At 41.8% G+C, this 20,545-nt stretch overlaps 1 protein-coding gene across 1 annotated transcript in view; it reads left to right on the plus strand.

The window, feature by feature from the left end:
- Positions 1 to 20,043, plus strand: part of RGS6 (regulator of G protein signaling 6) — a 714,417-nt gene extending 694,374 nt beyond the window's left edge. The window contains 4 exon segments of the mRNA XM_069092090.1: positions 7,629 to 7,695; positions 18,535 to 18,663; positions 18,666 to 18,723; positions 18,725 to 20,043. Of these exon segments, the coding sequence (XP_068948191.1) occupies positions 7,629 to 7,695; positions 18,535 to 18,663; positions 18,666 to 18,723; positions 18,725 to 18,800 (330 nt within the window). The 3' untranslated portion in view covers positions 18,801 to 20,043.
- The last annotated feature ends 502 nt before the right edge of the window (positions 20,044 to 20,545 follow it).

Below are 20,545 nucleotides of genomic sequence, written 5' to 3' on the forward strand. Positions count from 1 at the left end.
TTCCAGTCCTATGAAATAATGTGTTAATCCTCCTGCCCAAGCAACCAAAGGCTGGAAATTATACTGGCCCAACCACCCAGACCAGATTGTGTGTCTGTGTAGGGAGCAGTGAATTCTTCATTGGTATGGCTTATGTAACTAAGCTGAATGTGACAAATGGATCCCTGACACCTTTGGAGGAGATCACTACTATCTTTCCATGTTTCCCCGATAATAAGACCTATCCCGAAAATAAGCCCTCCTCTTACTGTGTAAGATTCCTCTAAAATAAGCCCTCCCCCGAAAATAAGCCCTATTGAGATTGCTACTGTAGTGAAGGTGATCCCCTGCGCTACACACTACATTATGGTACCCTCTGTATGCACCGTCCGCCCCCCCCTCCCGGTGAAACGCACGCCGTGCTCTGAGCTGCATCCAATCAGAGCTGCAGCAGTGAGCGCGTCATCCTGTTCTTCCCCCGTGATTTGCTTGCTGGTACATTTTTTTGTTCACATTTACCTGTTTATTAAAATTGCTGTCAATGTTCATTGAAATAAGCCCTCCCCTGAAAATAAGCCCTCTGGTGTTTTTCTGTCCAAAAAAATAATAAGACAGTGTCTTATTATCGGGGAAACACAGTACTATCTTTCCAAAGGGTTCTCTCCGTGGGTCGCTCAATATTTTTATCTGACTTGGAAGATGACACAGAACCAACATAGATGAAATAAACTGGGAAGGTTAGTGAGCTGGGTGCTCTTGGGGAAAGGTGCTTCATTTCTCTAAATTTCTTCATCTGTCAAAATGAGGTTAGATTAGATCATAAATTTTATGAATTTAAAAGGTCATCCAATCCAACTCCCCAATTTGACAGAAGAGGAAACTGAGGGTCAAAGAGTTGTAAAGAACAAGCTTGGATTTAAACTGAGGTCCTCTCATGTCAAATCTAGAACCTGTTTCTCCGCATCACATTTCTTCAGACCTAGATGACCTAAGTGGTCCCTTCCAGTCCTAAGTTCTCACTCCTCTAATCCTAATGCAGTAGAATCCAAACTTAAAAATCTCATGAGATGAAATTAGTGGGTACGAACAAACAGAAAAACGTGTGTTGGGAGGTGGGGTGGGGAATAAAATATAACAGGAAAACACAAAATTCTCTATTTGTATTTCAGCAAACATTTGTTAAGTGTTTTCTCCATACAAAAGTCCTGAGCAATTGAACAGAGTTCAAGAAATCATTTGTGCAAGTTCAGAATAGGGAATATCTGGCTTGACAGTAATTTCTTATAAAAAGACCTTGAGGTTTTAGTTGATTACATGCTCAGCATGAGACAGCAGTGTGATTGTTGTAAGGTTACTATGATCCTGGGCTATCATTGATAGAAACATAGCCTCTTGTTCAAGGGAGGTAATGCCTCCTTTGTGCTCTATGAGGGAATGATGCTCCTTCATCTCCTACAACAGTGTGTGTGTGTGTGTGTGTACTGTGATGTTCAGCTATGGAGATCTCATCTTACTACAGTCTAAAAGGGTAAAGCAAGATGTAGCATGGTAGATTGGGCCTGGAGTCAGGAAAACCTGGGCTCAAAAACTTGCTAGCTGCATGATCCTGGCTAAGTCACATAACTTCTGCCTTAGTTTCCTCATTTGTAGAATGGGGGTAATAATTGAAACACTAAAATGGCAACAATAATAATAAGAGCACCTAACTCCCAGAGTTGTCATAAAGATAAACTGAGGTAGTATTTGTAAAGTGCTTTACCAATCTTTAATTATGCTGTTGTTCAGGCATATCCAATTCTTTATAACCCGTTTGGAGTTTTCTTAGCAAAGATATTGGAGTGGTTTGCTACTTCCTTCTCTAGCTCATTTTACAGATGAGGAAACTGAAGCAAAAAGGGTTAAGTGACTTGGCCAGGGTCACCCAGCCAGCAAGTTTCAGAGGCCAGATTTCCTGACTCCAGGACCCTCACTCAATCCACTTCACCACCTAGCAGCCCAATCTTTCCTTAAATGCTAGTTGTTATTATGATGAAAATTAGTGTTCTGCAGAGGATACTTAGCCTGGAGGAAATAAGACACAGTGGTAGGCATTAGAAACTGTTTTTTAAATAGTTGACTTCAAAGTACAAGTAGACTTATTCTTCTTTCTTCCTGAGGGTAAAAGTAGGATGAGAAGTGACTTGGAAATCAACTTCTTCTCCACATACAAAGACAGAGACAGAGTTTCACAGTACATAAAAGGCAGGCCTTGGAATCTGGTAGACCTGGCTCTAAGTCCTGACTCTGACACATACTCACTATGTGACCAGGAAGAAATCAATGACCCAGGCAACTCTAAGACTTAAATACCCAAGGAGTTTTCAGGCTGTCCAACAGGACTAATAATAGGGAAGAATTTTGTAACAATGAGAACTGCCCATAAGTGAAAGTTTCCTCCAAAACATGTCACTAGAAGTGCTTACTTGGAGAAGGCATTCCTGCTAGCCTAGATCCTTTCTAAAGCTAGGATTTTGTGAGTCAATAAATATTTAATGAAGAAATCCACTCTATTTCAGTGTATGAATTGTCAATATTACACTAACATATTATAAACTAGTTTATGATGATTTGGGGGTGGAATGCTGGCATTTGGGGTTAGGTGTGGATTGACATCAAGGACTTAGTTCTCTAATATGTGCCTATTTTACGGTAGGAGAAGCTAGATAACAGTAACAACAATGGTAATACCAATATCAACAACAGCTAGCTAGCACTTGCATAACTCTTTAAGGCTTTCAAAGAACTTTACAAATATTTCCTCCTTTGGTCCTTAATAGTCCAACCAAGGCAAGAGGGACAGTTTTGGGGAGTAGATTTACTTGTCTTCAGATGTCAGGCATGCCTTTTTCAAAGTCACAGCGGGTGCTATGCTCTGAACTGTGGGACTGTCTCCTCAGAGAGTGAAAATGAGATCATTGAGCCAGAACACTGGAGACCTCATTTTTTGGTGGTTTGTTTTTTTGTTTTGTTTGTTTTGGGCAGGAGAAATTTAGGCAGCTGCACTACAGTAGGGTAGAAAGCATTGGTAAGGTGTGGTCAAGGGTGGACATTTGCTGGCTTTAGGCAGCCTGGCTCAAGATGTAGAGAAAAAAAAGTATCTTTCTTATGGCTCTTCTGGGAGAGATTGAGGCCATGTGTCTTTTTGCTCATTACTAGTACCAGGTATCAGATAAACAATTTAGGAGCAGCAAATGTTTTAGAACAGCTAGAGTAGAAGGTACCTTTAGTGCGTCAGTCCTGTGAGGCTGCCCATCCTGGGAACCCCTGCTTGCTATAGTCTTTCTTCAACCACTAATGAGTCCTTGCCTTAGAAACCCATTGCCTACCCAGCCCAGTGGTTGGCACAAACCAGAGCATGGGAAAGAACCATCTTTTTCACATCTATACTCTTTGCAGTTTTCTGGAGGAAACAATCCAAGTGAAAGTGACAGTGCCTCTTCTCTCAGGTTTCTTCAAAAATGCTACTCATGGGATTGTATAATTATGGTTATTAAAGCTTCTATTTTCCCTTTTCATCCCATATGCCTAAAGGCTTTGAGGCTTCTCATTAAACATGGTAATCTCAGTAAAGTCAGCAAACTTTTTATTATTATTATTATTTTTTAAGCGATCGGGGTTAAGTAACTTGCTCAAGGTTACATGGTCAGTTATTTCTGGGTGGGGCCCTGAGTATCGGAGCCCAGATTCGATCCTCAGGTCATCCCAACACTGGAGCCTGTGCTCTTACTGGCTGAGCCACCTGGCCGCCCCTAAGCAATTGGGGTTAAGTAACTTGCTCAAGGTTACACGGACAGGTGTTTCTGGGTGGGTGGGCAAACTTTTAATAAGATATTTTTTAAAGTAAACTTTAAAAGCCCAGCCAATATGGTGTTGTTTTGGTTGTTTGTTTGTTTTTTACCATATTCTCAGACACTCCTTCAACTCTGTCAGCATTTCTTCATTCCTAAAAACAAGAGACAGAAATGAAGATTAAGATGAAGAAGGAGGGGAGGAGGAAGAAGAAGAGGAGGAGGAGTTCATAAGGACTCTCAGACTCTTTCATGGGGTTGGGGATACCTGTTTCCCACCATGACCCTAAACCTTCTGGAGTGAAGGTTTAGTCATGCCATATTTAGAAGCAGTGAATATCTAAAGGCAAATATTTGTAAGAAAAGGGATTGAAAATCAATCAGAGAGAGGCTGGCATAGAGGGATGGCCCCCTTCTGCCCAATATCCAAAAATACTACTTGAATAATATTAAGAGGGTCATTAAATGCATGCAGTTGGGTATGAGGTGGCATTTATCCCACACATAAAGCTGAGAACTTGTGATGAGATCATCCAGAACATCTGCAAGCAAATAGTTTTCCTGTAACTTTGGTCTTGCCATGGGCCATTGTAAATTCCAAGTTGAGAAATATTAAAAGTCTTGCTCTATCCAATAATGAATAGACCCAGGGCAAGTATGCTTCTACATATGTAGAGATGCTGATCCTGCTATTTGAGAGTAATATGATCTCCCAGAAACACTCATATGCCAGACAAAAGCAATAGCACAACATCATCTCTTATCATTTATAACCCCAAATATCAAATAGAGGTAAAGCAACAAGTACTTAGAAAGTACCTCCTATGGACCAGGCATGTGGATGCAGCTAGGTAGCTCAGTGGATAGAGGGCTGGTCAGGAAGACCTGGGTTCAAATTTGACCTCAGACACTTATTAGCTGTGTGGTCCAGGGCAAGTCACTTAAACCCTATTTGCTTTATCCACTGGAGAAGGAAATGGCAAATCAATCCAGTATCTTTGCCAAGAAAAAACATAGACGGTATGGTTCACAGGGTCATGAAAAGTCCAGTACTATAGAATAGCAGTGTACCAGGCAGTGCGCTAAGTGCTAGTGATACATAGAAAGATAAAAACAGTTCCCATCTTAAAGAAGCTCACAGTCTAAGAAAAGACAACATGCAAACAACTATGTACAAATAAAATATTTACAGGATAAATTGGGAATAAGCAAAAACTAGTATTAAGGGGGATCAGGAAAAAGGCTTCCTATAGAAGATGGGATTTTAAGGAGCAGCTAAGTGTCATAGTAAATAGAGCACTGGCCCTGGAGTCAGGAGGATCTGAGTTCAAATCCTGTCTCGGACACAACACTTCCTAGCTGTGTGACCTTGGGCAAGTCACTTAACCCCAATTGTCCTGCCTTCCCCCCCTAGAAAAAACATACATGCGTACATACATACATACATACATACATACATACATACATACATACATACATACGGAAGTAGTATTTTAGCTGGGATTTGAAGGAAGCTGGGAAGCACAAATGAAGAGGGAAGAGAGTTCCAGGCCTGGAAGGGCAGCCAATGAAATGCACAAAGCTGGAAGATGCAGTGTTTTTTTTCAAGGAATAGCAAGGAGGCCAGAATCACTGGATCATTGAGAATGTAGAAAAGTGTAAGAAGACTGGAAAATCTGGAAGTGGCTAGGTTACGAACAGCTTTAAAAGTCAAACAGGGGATGTTATCTTTGTTTCCACGAGTTTACTGAATAGGGGAGTAAAATGTGTTTTCTTACATTGTGTCTGTATTTACCTAAGGAAAACAACCAGAAAGGATACTTTCTGTGCCTCAGACCAGTAGCAGAAAATACTATAATAAGAATTCCTGCAGGCAAACTGGAAAACGACATTTTCTGTTTTGTTGTATTTTTATTTATTTTTAAAAATATTTCTGAATTACATTTTAATCTGGTTCAGTACACTCAGAAGTGTTGAGCAGATTGCTGCCTGTGGCAATTCTACCTTAGACTTCTCTTCTATCTGCTGTATTACTTCCAGTCACCTCTGATCACTACATTGGCTATTTAGGCCAGTCTCTGGTTCCCTCATTTCTAAAATCCCTCAGTGAGTTGACCCTCATAATCCATCCATGGCTATCAAGTTGTTTATTTCTTGGATCTTTCTACAATATGATGTGTTTAACTAAAATATGGCCTATGCCAGGGGTGGGGAATCTGCAACCACAATGGTCATATGTGGTCCCCCAGGTCCTCAAGTGGGACCCTTTGGCTGAATCCAAACTTCACAAAACAAATCCCCTTAATGAAAGGATTTATTCTGTAAAATGTGGACTCAAAAGGCCACACCCAAGGACCTTGAAGGCCACATGTGGCCTCTAGGCTATAGGTTCCCCTCCCCCTGGCCTTTGCTATAATTGTGTTGTCCTCACTGGACAGTTGTTGGGGAAAACATTCTGATTGGCTGCTGCCAATTCACTGCCTTGAGGTCCATCAAGAGGTTGTTTCAGTGTCTTCACTGAACTTATCCTTCTTCATCTACCTCACTACTGATGATGTTGGAATTTGCTTTGACACCTCTAAATTTAAAAAAGAGAAAAGTCATGAGTAAAGAAGCATGGCCATCATCTAGTTTTCTACCTGAAAGCTGGGCTGGCTATAGCTTCTCTATAAACATTTTTTGTTTATATAACAGGAGGCAACAGGAAATATTCCTATCTTCCCACCCCATGATCCATATCTCTTGGAGGATACTGAAGCTGCCACTGAGGGCTAGTTTTTGTTCTAGCCTAGAAGATGGGCTAAAGTACTGAAGAGACTAACTTTGTCTCCGAGATCTGATTCCTTAAACTAGTGTGCATGTGGGCCTGTCTCATTTTGAGGAGGTAAAGAAGGTCCCAGTTGTTAAAGTATTAAGTGTAAATGCCACTCCAATCCAGAAGAGGTCAAAAGAGGAGAGAAATCCTTCTAGGGGCACATTACAGAATATATAGTTAAAGCACAAATTACTTACTATGCGCCAGGCACTGTGCTAAGGACTGGGGATACAAATCCAAATAAGCATGAGAGCGCCTGCCCTCAAGAAGCTTCTGTTCTAATGGAGGAAGATACACATACAGGGGTGCTAGGGTTGGGGAAGCTGGGTGGCATAGTGAATAGAGCACTGAGCCTGGAGTCAGGAAGCCCTGAGTTCAGATCTGCCCTCAGACATGTACTAGCCGTGTGACCTTGAGCAAATCACTTAACCTGGTTGCCTAGGTTTCCTCATCTCTAAAATGAGCTGGAGAAGGACATGGCAAACTGCTCCAGTATCTTTGCCAAGAAAACCCCAAAGGGGGTCACAGAGAGTCATAGACACAACTGAACAACAACAAACTGTATACCACTGCTCTTTTTCAGTGACTGGCATCCTGGGTGCCTGCACCTCAACCACATAATCAGTCATTTTATTGCTTATACAGATTACCCGAAACATTTATGCAAATGCATGCTTATGTACACACGTGCATGCATGCATGACAAATATTTGCATGTTGCATGTATCTATGCATGCATGAATTTGCATGTTGCATGTATAGTGTGCCGTGCTAGGCTGAGCTTTCGTCCTTTATGTACAGTGTATGGTAGTGAGCATACCATATACTCTATATCAGCATGAGCAATGACTGTATATGCTGCCTCTATGTGCTGTAAATACCCATGGCATTATTTTGCATGCCTGCTATTGGTATCAACGTAGGGGCTCCTCTAGAACGATAGGTATTCACAGTTGCTATTGGATAAGCTATTCTTCACTTCCCTTCCTAAAAACCCAATTGTGTAGTGCTGCTGGCGCAGAATAAGACTGGCTACCGCGTTTCACCCCAGAGGTGGCTACCTTCCAGCAGCGGGTGAGTGATCCCTATATCTCTAACGGTCTGTCCTGTGCTTTGGGATCCTTTGGATGGAAGGTGCTCTGGAAATGGAAAGAGGGATCAGTCAGTCTGTTGCCTCTTCTCTTCCCTCCCTGCTTCCACACATGTGTTTTCTCACACATTTATTCCTCTGTGTCTCAGTCTGTCTCACCATAGTTTCCTGCCCTGGTTGACACTGATGACTACTTCTCCATCTTCATACCCAAGACAGTGACTTTGGAGTGAGCTTCTGATTCAGGATACTTGTCAGGAGATGAGTAAAGAATGTCCATAGCTATGCATCAATTTAGAGCTGGGAAGGACTTCAGAATTTAACTAGTCACCAGATCCTAGGAGCACAGATTTAGATTTGGAAAAGACCTCACAGGCCCTTAAAGTCCAGTCTCCTCTTTTTATATATGAAGAGCCTGAGAACAGAGGTTAAGTGACTTGTCCAAGGTCACACAATAACAGAGTCAGGTTCTCAGGTTCCAAATCTATTGCTCTTTCTAAAATACAATTCACTGAGATCACTTAGCACCTTTCCCATCCACTCCATTAACAAAGTTGGGCAGAAGTCTATCCACTCTTTTAAATCCTGTATCTTGGGGCGGCTAGGTGGTGCAGTGAATAGAGCACTGGCCCTGGAGTCAGGAGGACCTGAGTTCAAATCTGACCTCAGACATTTAACACAAAAACTATCCATGTGACCTTGGGCAAGTCACTTAACCCCAATTGCCCAGCCTTCCCCCTCCAGAAAGAAAAGAAAAAATCCTGTATCTTTCCTCATTATTGCTATTGCTCTATTAAGGATTCAAGACCTCTGTCAGGTGAAACAGAGTAAAATCCAATGGAAATAAAGATCCCCATCCCTTTCTGCTAGATTGCCACCAAAATGAGCTTTTGAGATTCTTTGCTTTTTCCCTTTGGAATCAAGGGGAACTCTTGGTAACTCTTTAGGAAGGCTTTGTAGGGAATGACCAAAACCATAAAGAACGCCCAAGTGGTTTAAGATTAGGCAGTTAAGTTTGCTTTGAAAATGCCAAAACTTTAAAAATGCAACTCTAAGGACCCCTCTGCTCCTGCTATACTGCCTCTGAGAATGGTTCTTGTAGATACTAAATTGATCTCATTCCAGTCCCCTACATTCCAGGGTGGGAAAAATAAGGAAGGGGAGAAAACCCTGTCCCAGATATGTTTGCAACCAAAATGGATTGTTAATGTGAATTGTTGTTTCCTGTCAAAGCTTGATATTTCATTAAGCTTCAGTAGGATGACCTTGACCTTTGCTTGGGAGATGGCCCTTCTGGCTCTCGAGGGGAAAGCTGCAGGAGGACTGGTGTAGCAGCAAGCACCCCAGCATCCCCACTGGGGTGCCAACATAGCTGCCAACACAGGTTCTTGGATGTGCTTTGATAAAGGAAAGCAACTCCAAATGGGTTAACAAGCTTACTTTAATCAAACATATATCATTTACCTAGTTCAGGGGAAAAAGGTCATCACCCCAAACTTCAGAGTATACAGACAGAATTATCAAGACAGAGAAACAGATCAAGCAGACAGGTTTCCAAACTGTCCAACCATTACATCCATACAAAATCACAGTTACCATCAACATCTGGGTTTTTCAAAGCCGGGGGGCTCTCGGCAACAGCTTCCCAGAGTCTCATCTGATCAAATCACAGAACACTTCTCAAAGTGAGCCCCAAAGCAAAGCCTCCCATCAGGGATTATATAGCCTTCTCCTGTGTCAGAGAATGTAACCACCCTCTTGACCCACGGCCCAATCACACAGCATCAAGGTATGGGAATTCCTGAAAACCAAGCCTCCTGCCACAGGCTCCATGTGACCACATTCAGCCTATTAGGAGGCAGAGTATATTTTCAAATCAAGGAAGGTTCTCAGAGTCTCTAAAGCCTATCAAAGAACCTAGGGGCAGGGAAGATCTTTAAATTTGAATTTCCATTACAACTGGCCAACAAGAAATCCAGGCGGCACACACACACACACACACACACACACGGATGATGCACATTCTAATAGATTATGAGCACATGGGAAAGGTAGAGAGTATCCCACTGGGTTCTAAGACAATTCCATCTTGCCAAACCTTGCATAATGAGCTGAGGATCCCTAAGATAACTGGCTGCCTCTTTGATCTTTTCTAAAAAGTTTCAGGAGAGATAACATAGAATAAGAGATAGTGAACTTGCCTTAGAGCTCAAGTTCCTACTCTGACCCAGAACGGCCATATGACCCTGGGCAAGTCAATTAATGTCTCAGTGCTCTGGGCTCTGAGAATGCAGGTCTGCACACAAATGTAAAAGAAGTTTCTTCAATAAGAGTTCCCTATACCAATGAAATGACAGGTCAGGTCCCTATCCCTATCCTTCTTATGAGTGAATTCAAGTTGCAATCTTTTCCCAAGCACAATTCAGGAATTCCTCTAACATCCTACACGAGAATAACAGATAATATTTAACATTAACAGACACACATTATTATAATGGTCATAACCATTAGCAGCACAAGTGAAAAGAGCTACCATGTTTCCTCAATTGTGTTATTATCTACCTTCTTCCTGATGTACTGAACCTTCAGTGTCAGAGTAAGTCTTAGGAGGGGAAATCCAGACTTAGGAGAAGCCTGCCACAAAAAGTCTCTTATGACTAAAGCTCTTCACTAAATTGGGTGCCTTCCTTATCTCATTAGCTTGCCTGGTAAGAGCTATCTGGTCTCTGCTCAGTGTAACATCCTTTTACCAAGGGATCTGGGGGGCACAGTGGCTAGAAAGGTGGCCCTGGAGTCAGGAAGACCTGGGTTTTCAAATCTAGCCTCAGACACTAGTTGTGTGACCCCAGGCAAGCCACCTTAACCTTTTTCTGCCTTGGTTTCCTCATCTGTAAAAAGAGGATAATAATTGTACCTAACTCCCAGGGTTGTTGTGAGATCATGTTTGAAAAGCACTTTAGAAATGCTAATCGCTACCAAATTTTATGAACTTTATCACAAAAAACTGGGGGGGGGGAGGAGAAAAAACAATGCCATTTGTCCATTTGTTATAAGTCCAACACAGTTGTGGGTTTTTTCCCCTTTTTTTGTTACATTAATACATATTTATGGAATAAAACAAGGATTTCCATAATATAGCCCACTTTCTTATAAATGAAGCTGCAAATCTACTATGCACAACTTGCTATACCTTTCAAATATATGTCATTTATTCTTCATAAGAGAGATAAAAGGAAAAAGACTTAAGTAGTAGGTGACCAATAGTAGCTGGTGAAACAGGGTCAGAAGAACTACCAAGAAAATGAAATTTTCAAGGCACTTCTTGGTTCTTTTTTTTTTTTTGGAGGGCGGAAGGCAGGGCAATCAGAGTTAAGTGACTTGCCCAAGGTCACACAGCTAGTAAGTGTTAAGTGTCTGAGGTCGGCTTTGAACTCAGGTCCTCTTGACTCCAGGGCTGGTGCTCTATTCTCTGTGCCACCTAGCCACCCCTGCTGGTTCTTTGTATAGGTTAGGGCTTTCCTACCTTTTTAATTTCGAGGCCTCACTTGGGAGAGTGCTGTATTTGGAGTTAGGAGATCTGGGCCCCAGCCTCTGCTTCATTACTTACTAGTCCTGGGGCCTTGAGGCAGAACTCCTTCTGAGCCTCAGTTTCACACCTGAAATGAGAATAATGATACATCAGCTACCTTACAGGGTTGTTGTGAGGACACCAGTTTGGAAACTATAGAGATATATAGTCATAATTACCAGATTTTGGCAGGGTATACCTGGGAGTCAGGAAGGGAAGAAGTCTCCTACCCCCTGACAAAAGCTGACCCAGAGGGTTGGTCTTTGAAAAGAGTGGCCTTGACTGTGAGGAAGAAGATAGGGAGGGAGAGGGCCCCATTGTACCTATACAAAGTAGAAAAGTGTAGACATAGTAAACACTACTAGTGAGAACTTCCTTAGGTTCATTAGGAAATACCTGAGTCAGGTAGATGATTCACTAAGGTTTAGAGCGGGATTTGGTGTTTATCACACTGAAGTTCCAGAGCATTATGAGGTTTCTCCCTTCCCTTTTATCGGGCTCAGAAATCAATTTAAGTATTTTGTTCTGGACACTCAGATTCCCTCTGAGATGATGGAGCCAGTTATATGCATAACTACTGACTTATTTGATTATAATAAATAACCTTTCACAAATTAACTCGTCTAGTTAGCTAGCTCACTAGTCCCATCTCCTGCCCCTGCCTTCCCCCTTTAAATACACACATGCTCAGTGAATAATCTTCTATCTCAGGACAGTAATAGGTTGGATCCTTCTGCTTTCCCCACCACTCAATGTCGGTTATATAATTGTACCTATCACTCCTTTGGCAGTCTCCAATGAGGATTGAGAGGAACATGATGAAGACTTCAAACAGAACCTGCCTGAGGCTGTCTTGAGTGTTGGCTTATAACTCAGAGAGTGGGTAAGGCATCCTGACCTGCCCCAAGATGAGCTCATTGTTATCTTACATCCATGGCCATCACAAATGTTTTAGGACCAAGACTTGTCTACCTCCCCTACAAATGGCAGGTCTTGCTTGAAGACCTTCATCTGTCTTCCTTGGGTAACCTGTAGCTTCATGGATTTGACCAGATCAAAGAAAGTTCTTACAGGCCTGTCTTGGGGAATTTAAAGAGAAAAGCTATTCTAAAGGTTGAAGGAATGATGGGTTACCTGAGTAATGTGAATAAACATTCTGAGAGGCTTATCAATATGGTTTGGGAGAGAACTGACATGCCAGATGCCATACATATATAACCAAGAATGTACGGGGACTGTTATATAGTCAGTTCATTCTTGTGAACCAAACACTTTGAAGGGTTATGTCCATTATTTTTATTTTGACCACAGATAATCCCCTGTGACTTTGACTTGGTTTTAATTTATATGAATTTGTTTGTCTCTTGATTTTCTGTTCATTAGTATTTTCTTCCCCCTCCCTCACTGAATTATTTAAAAACCCCATTTTTCATGTATAATTTGGTTTTCTTATTTCGTGCTTCTTATTTTATGTTTATAGTGCATGTACTTATGGAAAAAATCTAGTAAAAAATAAATTAAAATTCTTATTAGATATTGAAAGATCAGAAGACTTGATAAGAGCAAGGGACCAAAATCTAGACCAAAGGAACAAAATTTGCCAAATTGCTCTCTCCTCATTACAATATCAGGATTCTCTGTGCTTCAAAAAGATAGCCCCTTTCTAAAAATACAGTATTCAGTATAAGACATTCCCCTAGCAAAATCTTCAAAGAGTGTTCCTCACAGTTCTCCCCAAACCCAAGTCCTAGTCTGGATGCTATGTGGGATCTCTGACAAGCCACAATTCATTCCCTCAGTCTCTTCATGGTTAGTAAAATAGTAACAATATCACCCAACATCTACTCTACTTAATTCAGATATTGGGATGATCAAATAATAATAGATATGAAAGTACGTTGAAATATAGAGAGTGCTATAGACAGATATAGTTATATTGTTTTAGTAATAAATTTACAAAGTCCTCCTCTAGTCATAAGCCTGGATGGAACCATACTATAGATCATCTAACTCAGTCACTTTTTCATAAACAACTCCAAACAAATGGAATGTCCTCTTTCTTCTTAAGCCTTTTTAAAAAAAAAATTTATTTTTTTTTATTTTTGTATCACCTGAATTTCCCTTATAATGAAGAATTTTTAAAAAGAGGGCAAAAAAAGTTCAGCAAAACTAATCAACATATATTTTAAAAAAAGTCTGAGGTATGATTCTATTACAGAGCTCCACAATAACGTTTTCTTTACTCTTAGGATTTGGTTCTTTGAACAGCATTTTAACATTCAGTGCTCCATACCCATTGTCCCTCAACCAGTGTATCTCATATCTTTGCTTTGTTTTCCCAAGTCTTAAAGATCATTGAGGAAGAAATTTTTATGACTTCCTTAACCTAAACCTCACTAATGGGAAATTATAGTCATAACGAAAATTCCTGCTGCTTCCATTTGAATATATTTCTCACATCAGTGGAGGGAGTCAGGAAGGAGATACCACACAAATCACCCTTCAAGATTGGGGCAGAAAGTCTTCTTTTCCTTGTCTTTCCTCCTTAGCTCAGCTCTCCCAAGTCATTTAACTTTTCCTCTTTGCTCTTGCTATCTTCTACAGACATTGTGGTGATTTCCATTCTTCCAAAGCCATGTGGGAATCCAGTGCAAATCTGAATGTCTTACTACTATACAGGGATGTCTTACCACTATTCAACAGTCTCCCCTTGAGCCTCTAACTTCCTGACTACTAAAGTCACTCAATTCAATCAAATACCCATTCTTTCACTGAAACAAATAAGGAAGAAAGGGGAGGGAAAAAACCTCCCTGTCTTTTCAAACTGTGTTTTCAGCCAAAGAAAAATTTTCAGTAGCAAGTAGTCATTTTAGTTGATGGGGCAGAATAAAAGGGAGAAAGAGAAGGGGGAAGGGGGAGGGGGATGAGGAGAATGCTTCAGATTGGGTGGATTAAAAGCAATCCCTTTTCCTGATCCTAGAAACTTGGGATAGATGCCTAAATCAACAGGAGGGGGAAAGGGAGGCACAAAGAAAGAACAGAATGTATCCTCAAATTGAGATAAAACTAAGTAACCAAAAAGAAGAGGGTTTGCCTCCTGTTTTTAAACAATTTAAATTGAACTACCCCTCCCTACCAAGCCACACTGAGCCAGAAAACCCCAGTGAAGAGCCCTCAGGTAAGTGGCAGGAGCTCTAAGGTCACCTGACCAGTGCATGCTCTGTTGATTAATGTCTGAAAGTGAAATGAGCAGAATCAAAGCATGTCAAACAGCATGTTGATTTAAAAAAAAAACACACGTTGCACAAAGGGGGAATTCTTCCTTTTTGTGTGTGTGTGCCTTTAAAGAAGATAATAAATACAAGAACTGCATGACCTTCCAGGCCCCCAGTCACAAAGCCAAAGCAGCCATAACACCAAGGAGATCTCTCTGACATGTGGAGCACCAGTCAGATGAGAATGAGAATGAAATGGGTGTCGATGAGCACAGCACAAAGCGCACGGGCCATGAAATTAAAGGTTCCTGAATTCTGTTGGATTACATTGACCAAGTCTATTGAAGGTGAAAAAAAACTTTGCTACACACAAAGATGTAGTCACGTGCTATCTCTGGAACTTACCTTGCCTATCTGAGCTTTTAATCATAGTATTCCATTTCATTTCAAGATCACCTGTGAGAGGCACCCTGTCTTCTTCCTTACCTAGCATCCATTAGGAGTTCAGCTGATCCCTTAGGCTGGTCTGACTGCATTGCTTTGGGCACCATGAGATGCTCCAGACTGACCTGTAAAAAGACTTCTCCCTTCCTTCCTCACCCCTACCCCAAACTTCTGTCCCTATCCAAGCATCAGACATGGATAGAATGTATCACTCTGACTCTAGGGCTCGTCCTAAGAAGGAGGAGGGGAGAGAAGGTGTATCCAACAATGTCATAGGCCATATCGGGAAGTTCTCTTCTCTCTTGGTGCCTGTAGAGTGAAAATGGTTCCTAGCAAGGAGCCCTGTAACTCTGCAAGCAGAGTCTTGGTAACAGCTTGTCTGAACACGGGTGGTTCTCCTAGGCAGGGGGCTGCTGTCATTAGTGAGAGGTGGCTTTGATCCTTGGTGAACTCCTTATTCCTTTAGAGGGAATACAGCTAATGAACAAGCTTAATGACCTACTTCCTTTCCTTAAACCCTATGGCAGGCACCTCAGCAATGCCTGTGGGCAGGATGATGAGCAACCCCTCCCCTCAGGATACTCCATCCATTTGCAGGCAGCACTGGCTTATGGGCAGAGGTGGGCGGTGCTACTATTCACAGTATGCCTGGCCTCTCCTAACCACCATGTTGTTGCTTAACAGCACAGCTGAAATTTGGGGTGGGGTAGATGAAGGGGAGGAAGATGGGGAAGTAAAAGTAGCTAGATACACCATGATACATTATTGAAAACAAACATAGGATCTCTTCCATTAGGCACTACCCTTTACCTTGTCTTCAGGGGATGGGCTAGCTGTAGGTCTAATTAAACAACTGGAGACTCAAAGATATTGAGGAAAGGACTCTAAATTTTAGAATTTCAGACACACTCATTAGAAGGGAGTTGGTAGTATATCCTACACACCTGAGCCTCTAGAGCACTGGAATTGGAGTTAGGAAGACCTGAGTTCAGATTATACCCCGAACACTAACTGGTTAACTGCCTCAGTTTCCTCAACTATGAAATGGGGATAATAATTTCACCCACCTCTCTTCATTGTCATAAGGATCAAACGAGATAACCTTTATAAAGTGATTTGCAATCCTTAAAGTGCTACAAAAATGCTAGCTATTACTAAAATTATCTGAAAGCAGGCATCTTTCAATCCTTAAAATAGAACTGTTGCTTCAAGGTTTCTTACTCTATTATACTCATCAATATCTATCTTTTATTAAGTATCTATGATTTTTTCATACCTGGCAGTTAAATTGCAGAACCAAGTGCCAAGTAGGGCGCTAGCGGAATATGCACATTTTGAAATGTGATGTGTAATTATAACCCTGAGCCAGCGGATGGAGTAGGAAGGGAGGAGAAGAGTAAGGAGGAGAAGGTATTTAGTTGCCTCAACAGTGGGCAGACTACAAGGCAATATGGAGCCACTTGTAATAGGTTTGCTCTTTGTCTCAGCACCTCTAGAAAGCACTTAAACCATCCCAAGTAGATGAATAATTATCCTGTCCTTAGAAACCTCTAAGGATAGATTTCAGAGCCTCCTAGACTTTATAAGACATTCTATCCAGGAAAATCTTTCATATATCTAAGAATAAACTGGTAAATGTTTAACATCCAGGTCCCTGGGGGATAAGGATACATGAAACCCTTTTTCTTTTGAGGCAGCAGGGTTAAGTGACTTGCCCAGGGTCATACAGCTGGTAAGTATCTGAGGTCACATTTGAACTCAGGTCCCTACTGACTCCAGGGTCAGTGCTCTGTATACTGCACCACCTAGTTGCCCCATGAAACACTTTTCAAGCTTAATCTGCATTGTTAACATGTTCTTTCATCACATTCTTAAGTCTAGGAAGTCAACAAAACAATAAATCAGCTCTAATTTGTAGGGTTTGCTCATTTCCAAGGTATAAAAGCTCACACGGCAAATTTAACGATTGGTTCATGCACACCTCTGCTTATACCCTCCCTAAATTTCTCTAGCTATAAATTACGCCTAGCATAACCTGAATGCTGAATGCATCAAAAACCTGATGCTGGGAGAAAAAGAAAAAGAAGTGGGATTTACTCATCAAAATGGTGGAGTAAGGGAAAAAATGAAACGAGGAAGTAGAGTTTCAGGAAGTGTCAATACAAATACAATACCATTCGGCCAGGTAGCACAGCGAGTAAGAGCACCGGCTCCCGTGTCAGAACGACCTGGAGATTGAATCCCGGGCTCAGACACTTAGCACCCACCCAGAAACACCTGGCCGTGTAACCTTGAGCAAGTTACTTAACCCTGATTGCTTAAAAAAAAAAAAATCAAATACAATACCATAGGCAAAACACAGAAGCAGATACAGAGAAGCTTGTGAACATCTACACTGGTTTCTCCCTCTATAGAAGAATAGGATAGATGACGGCACCATCAGAGGGCTGACAAGAACACATCCAATGTTGTATATTTTTTAGATACAGACCAATCGATTGCTGAACTTGCTGAGTACTCCTTATGCATTCCCAATCAGAGCAATCTTCTTTTGCGTATATCTGACTTGCCTTCCAGTATACCTTAGGAGTTGTGCCTTCACACCCATTCAGAAAAGTGGAAGCCACATGACCTGGGAGTTTGAATCAGTCTCGTATGCTCCTAGAAGCATTACTTGGGCCTGGTTTTGTTGTTGCTGTTTATTTTTAAAATTTAGCCAGGGTCTGATATCAAGAGTTTGATTAAGTCTTATGCAGTAGCCATAGTTGAGACTGGGAACCTTTATGGTATTTGAGGATATCCCTAACTCTATCACCAAATGGGTAGCCAAATAATTCACCAGCAGTCACTCTAGGTAAAAGACAGCTGATGCTCCTCTGAATATTATAAGAGCCATGATTACAGGCCACTTTCATCCGGTTTTAAAGCCTTTTCCTAGTGTTGTTTGCATCTAGCAATTCTTCATTGTCTCTTCCCAACCACCTGGAGAAAAAAAAGTCTGTGGCTTCCAAGGAAGGAGCTACCACCACCATTTTGGAACCAATCTATATATGCCCATCTCCATGGGAAGTGCTCTAATCCATCTACCTTCTACCTAGTGCTTCGTACCAAGGGGCTCACATCTTACGGGTTTGTCTGTTTAAGAACATGTGATATTTATCATTTCCCAACAATCCCCATCCTCAGCACATCCTTGTCACAGATCACCCAGCCCTCCCCTGTCTCAGTACTTCCCAACATACCCAGTTACCTTGACTAAAATCAAGTTCGAGGGTAGTCTGACTTAATGATCCAAGAACCTCCTTTCATGGGTAAGTTCCTATATAGCCCTAATTTGTTCCCAGTCCGACTTCAGGGCACCATCCACAGGCTGTCACTATCCCTGGGCTCACCGAGATCCATCCAGGGTCCCAGTGGATCTGAAGCTTCCTCATTAAGCCTTTGAAACTCGGGGAATCCCATGTGAACATGCCCCTCCCAAGGAAGTGGTGGGCAGAGGGGTTTGTTTTTGTTGCCGGTATAGAACTGACCCCCATCTGTCTGTCTATCTGTCTGTCTGTACATCTGTCTGTGTTTGTTGATTGTCCTTCTTGCAGGGAAAGTCACTGGTGGCCAAGCGTCTCACGGGCCTGATGCAGTCCTCCTGACAGTTCCGCCAGCTGAGTCGGGAGCCGCTGACCTCGTGGGTGGGCGGCGCCGCACCCCATCTGCAGAGAGACTAACGTTAAGGGGCGATTCGGTTACTGTGAAAGAAAAAGAGTGAGGGGGAGAAGGGAGGGTGAGGAAAGGACTAGATGGGGTGGAAAATGGAGAGGAGAAAAGGCAACCAGCAGTGGAGCTGCAGAGACGCCGCTTTATATAGTTTACATCAACATTTTCTTACCTGTATAGCTTCGTTATGACACTCGGTTCTCTACGAGGTTCTTGTTTCTTCTCACCTGAATTAAGGGAAGAACACCTCACTGTAAACAGAGGGTTTTGCAGGGCCAAAGGTTCCCTGCCATGAATTATTACTTGCTATCATTCTTATTGTTATCGTTATTGCTACTATTATTTTCACTATTATTAATTACCACTATCCAAAATATCCTCCATTATGGGAAAGGAGAGAACCGAGCTAGACTGAGCACAATCAGTATTAAATACATTCTCCCTTTCTCTGGCACACCCACAGCTGTTATAGGTAGAGCCTGCTACTGTCTCTGCCTCCATCCATCCCCACTTTGCTCCTACCTAGGCACAAGAAAATAGCAGAAGCTGCTTCCACTTAAGAAGGATGAGTCATTTCTTTTGCACTCTGAAACCATTCTAGGGGTTCCCTTCCCCCACTCTCTCAAGCTTTACACCCTCTCAGACAGGCTTCTATGCTCTGATTACCTTTCTCTATAGTTGTATCTCAGATGGAGGAAATCAAAGTAACTGTGATTCCTTCTCCAGAGGAAGCATCAGTGCATAAAGAAGAGCTATAGATTTGTTATTTAAGACCTGAAAGAAGACTTTTTTTTTTCATTTTACCATTTACTTCTTACACTTGTTCCTTCCTACTTTACTCAAAGACTGAGGTCTGGAGGGAACTCTGGGGATATTGGAGTTCTCCAGGTTTTACCAACCCAAGAGAAATCTGAAAGAAGACTCCCAGTCTTGGGGAGTCTACTGGAGTCAACAATTCCCCAACTCAGGTTGGGTTGGGTATGGTCAAATCTCTCAGTAAGGACTTAACCATGCCCAGAAAGCATTAGTGGGAAAGGAATTGGTAATACCCACACAGTGCATCTCAGTATCATGCTGCACACATAAGAATTGGAGAAACAAGCAAAATGATACCAGTTATTTGGTGGGAAAACCAAACTAACATGGACAAACTGGGTCTAGATTTCTTCACAATCCCCATCCCCCATGGATGTCTGTCATAAGCTACCATTTGCTAGAGTGACACTGCTCCCTAGTGATCCCAATATAAGACTATTGGTAAATCTATAACCCAATAAGACTATGCTTTTCCAAGTCAGTTGTTCAGTTATCTCTCTTTGATTTATTTTTAGTCACGTTCCTTTAGACATTATAAACAAAAAGCAATAGAAATAAAATAATTTTTATTGGTGATTTCTTGATTCACATATGCAGTCCTTTAGTGGTGACTAAAGGATGCATTCAGATTTCACACACCACCACCACCACCCCTCAACCCTGACTCATTAATTGTTTCATTTCTGACCCAGTTTGCTGAATCAGTGTCCTGTAATGGATTTTATTTTATCCAGTCAGATCCCAGGGGTACTAGCCTTCTATCTTCCATGGTTGAACTGTCATGGGCTCATGTTTCCAGTTTCTAGTCTTTCTGTACCTCAGTTTCTCTTACCTGCAAAATGGAGAAATAAGCATATTTGCTCCCATTTGGTGGGCTTAATGGGAAATCATGCAATAATTACAAACATTCTCAGAACACCTTGGAAAATAAATATAAAGAAATTAAGAAACTTAGGCAGAAAGGGAATGAACTTGGGCCACACTACCTGAGAACTTGTCCCACATGTGGTGGCCACAGCAGATTGCCAGAAGGGGCCACTAATTCAATGGCCCCAGGGTTTACTTTGCATCAGAGAATGA

This window comes from Petaurus breviceps, unplaced genomic scaffold (assembly GCF_028583685.1).
Source record: "Petaurus breviceps papuanus isolate PSGF00001 unplaced genomic scaffold, PetGlider_PUasm1.0 189, whole genome shotgun sequence".
NCBI classification, from domain to species: Eukaryota; Metazoa; Chordata; class Mammalia; order Diprotodontia; family Petauridae; genus Petaurus; species Petaurus breviceps.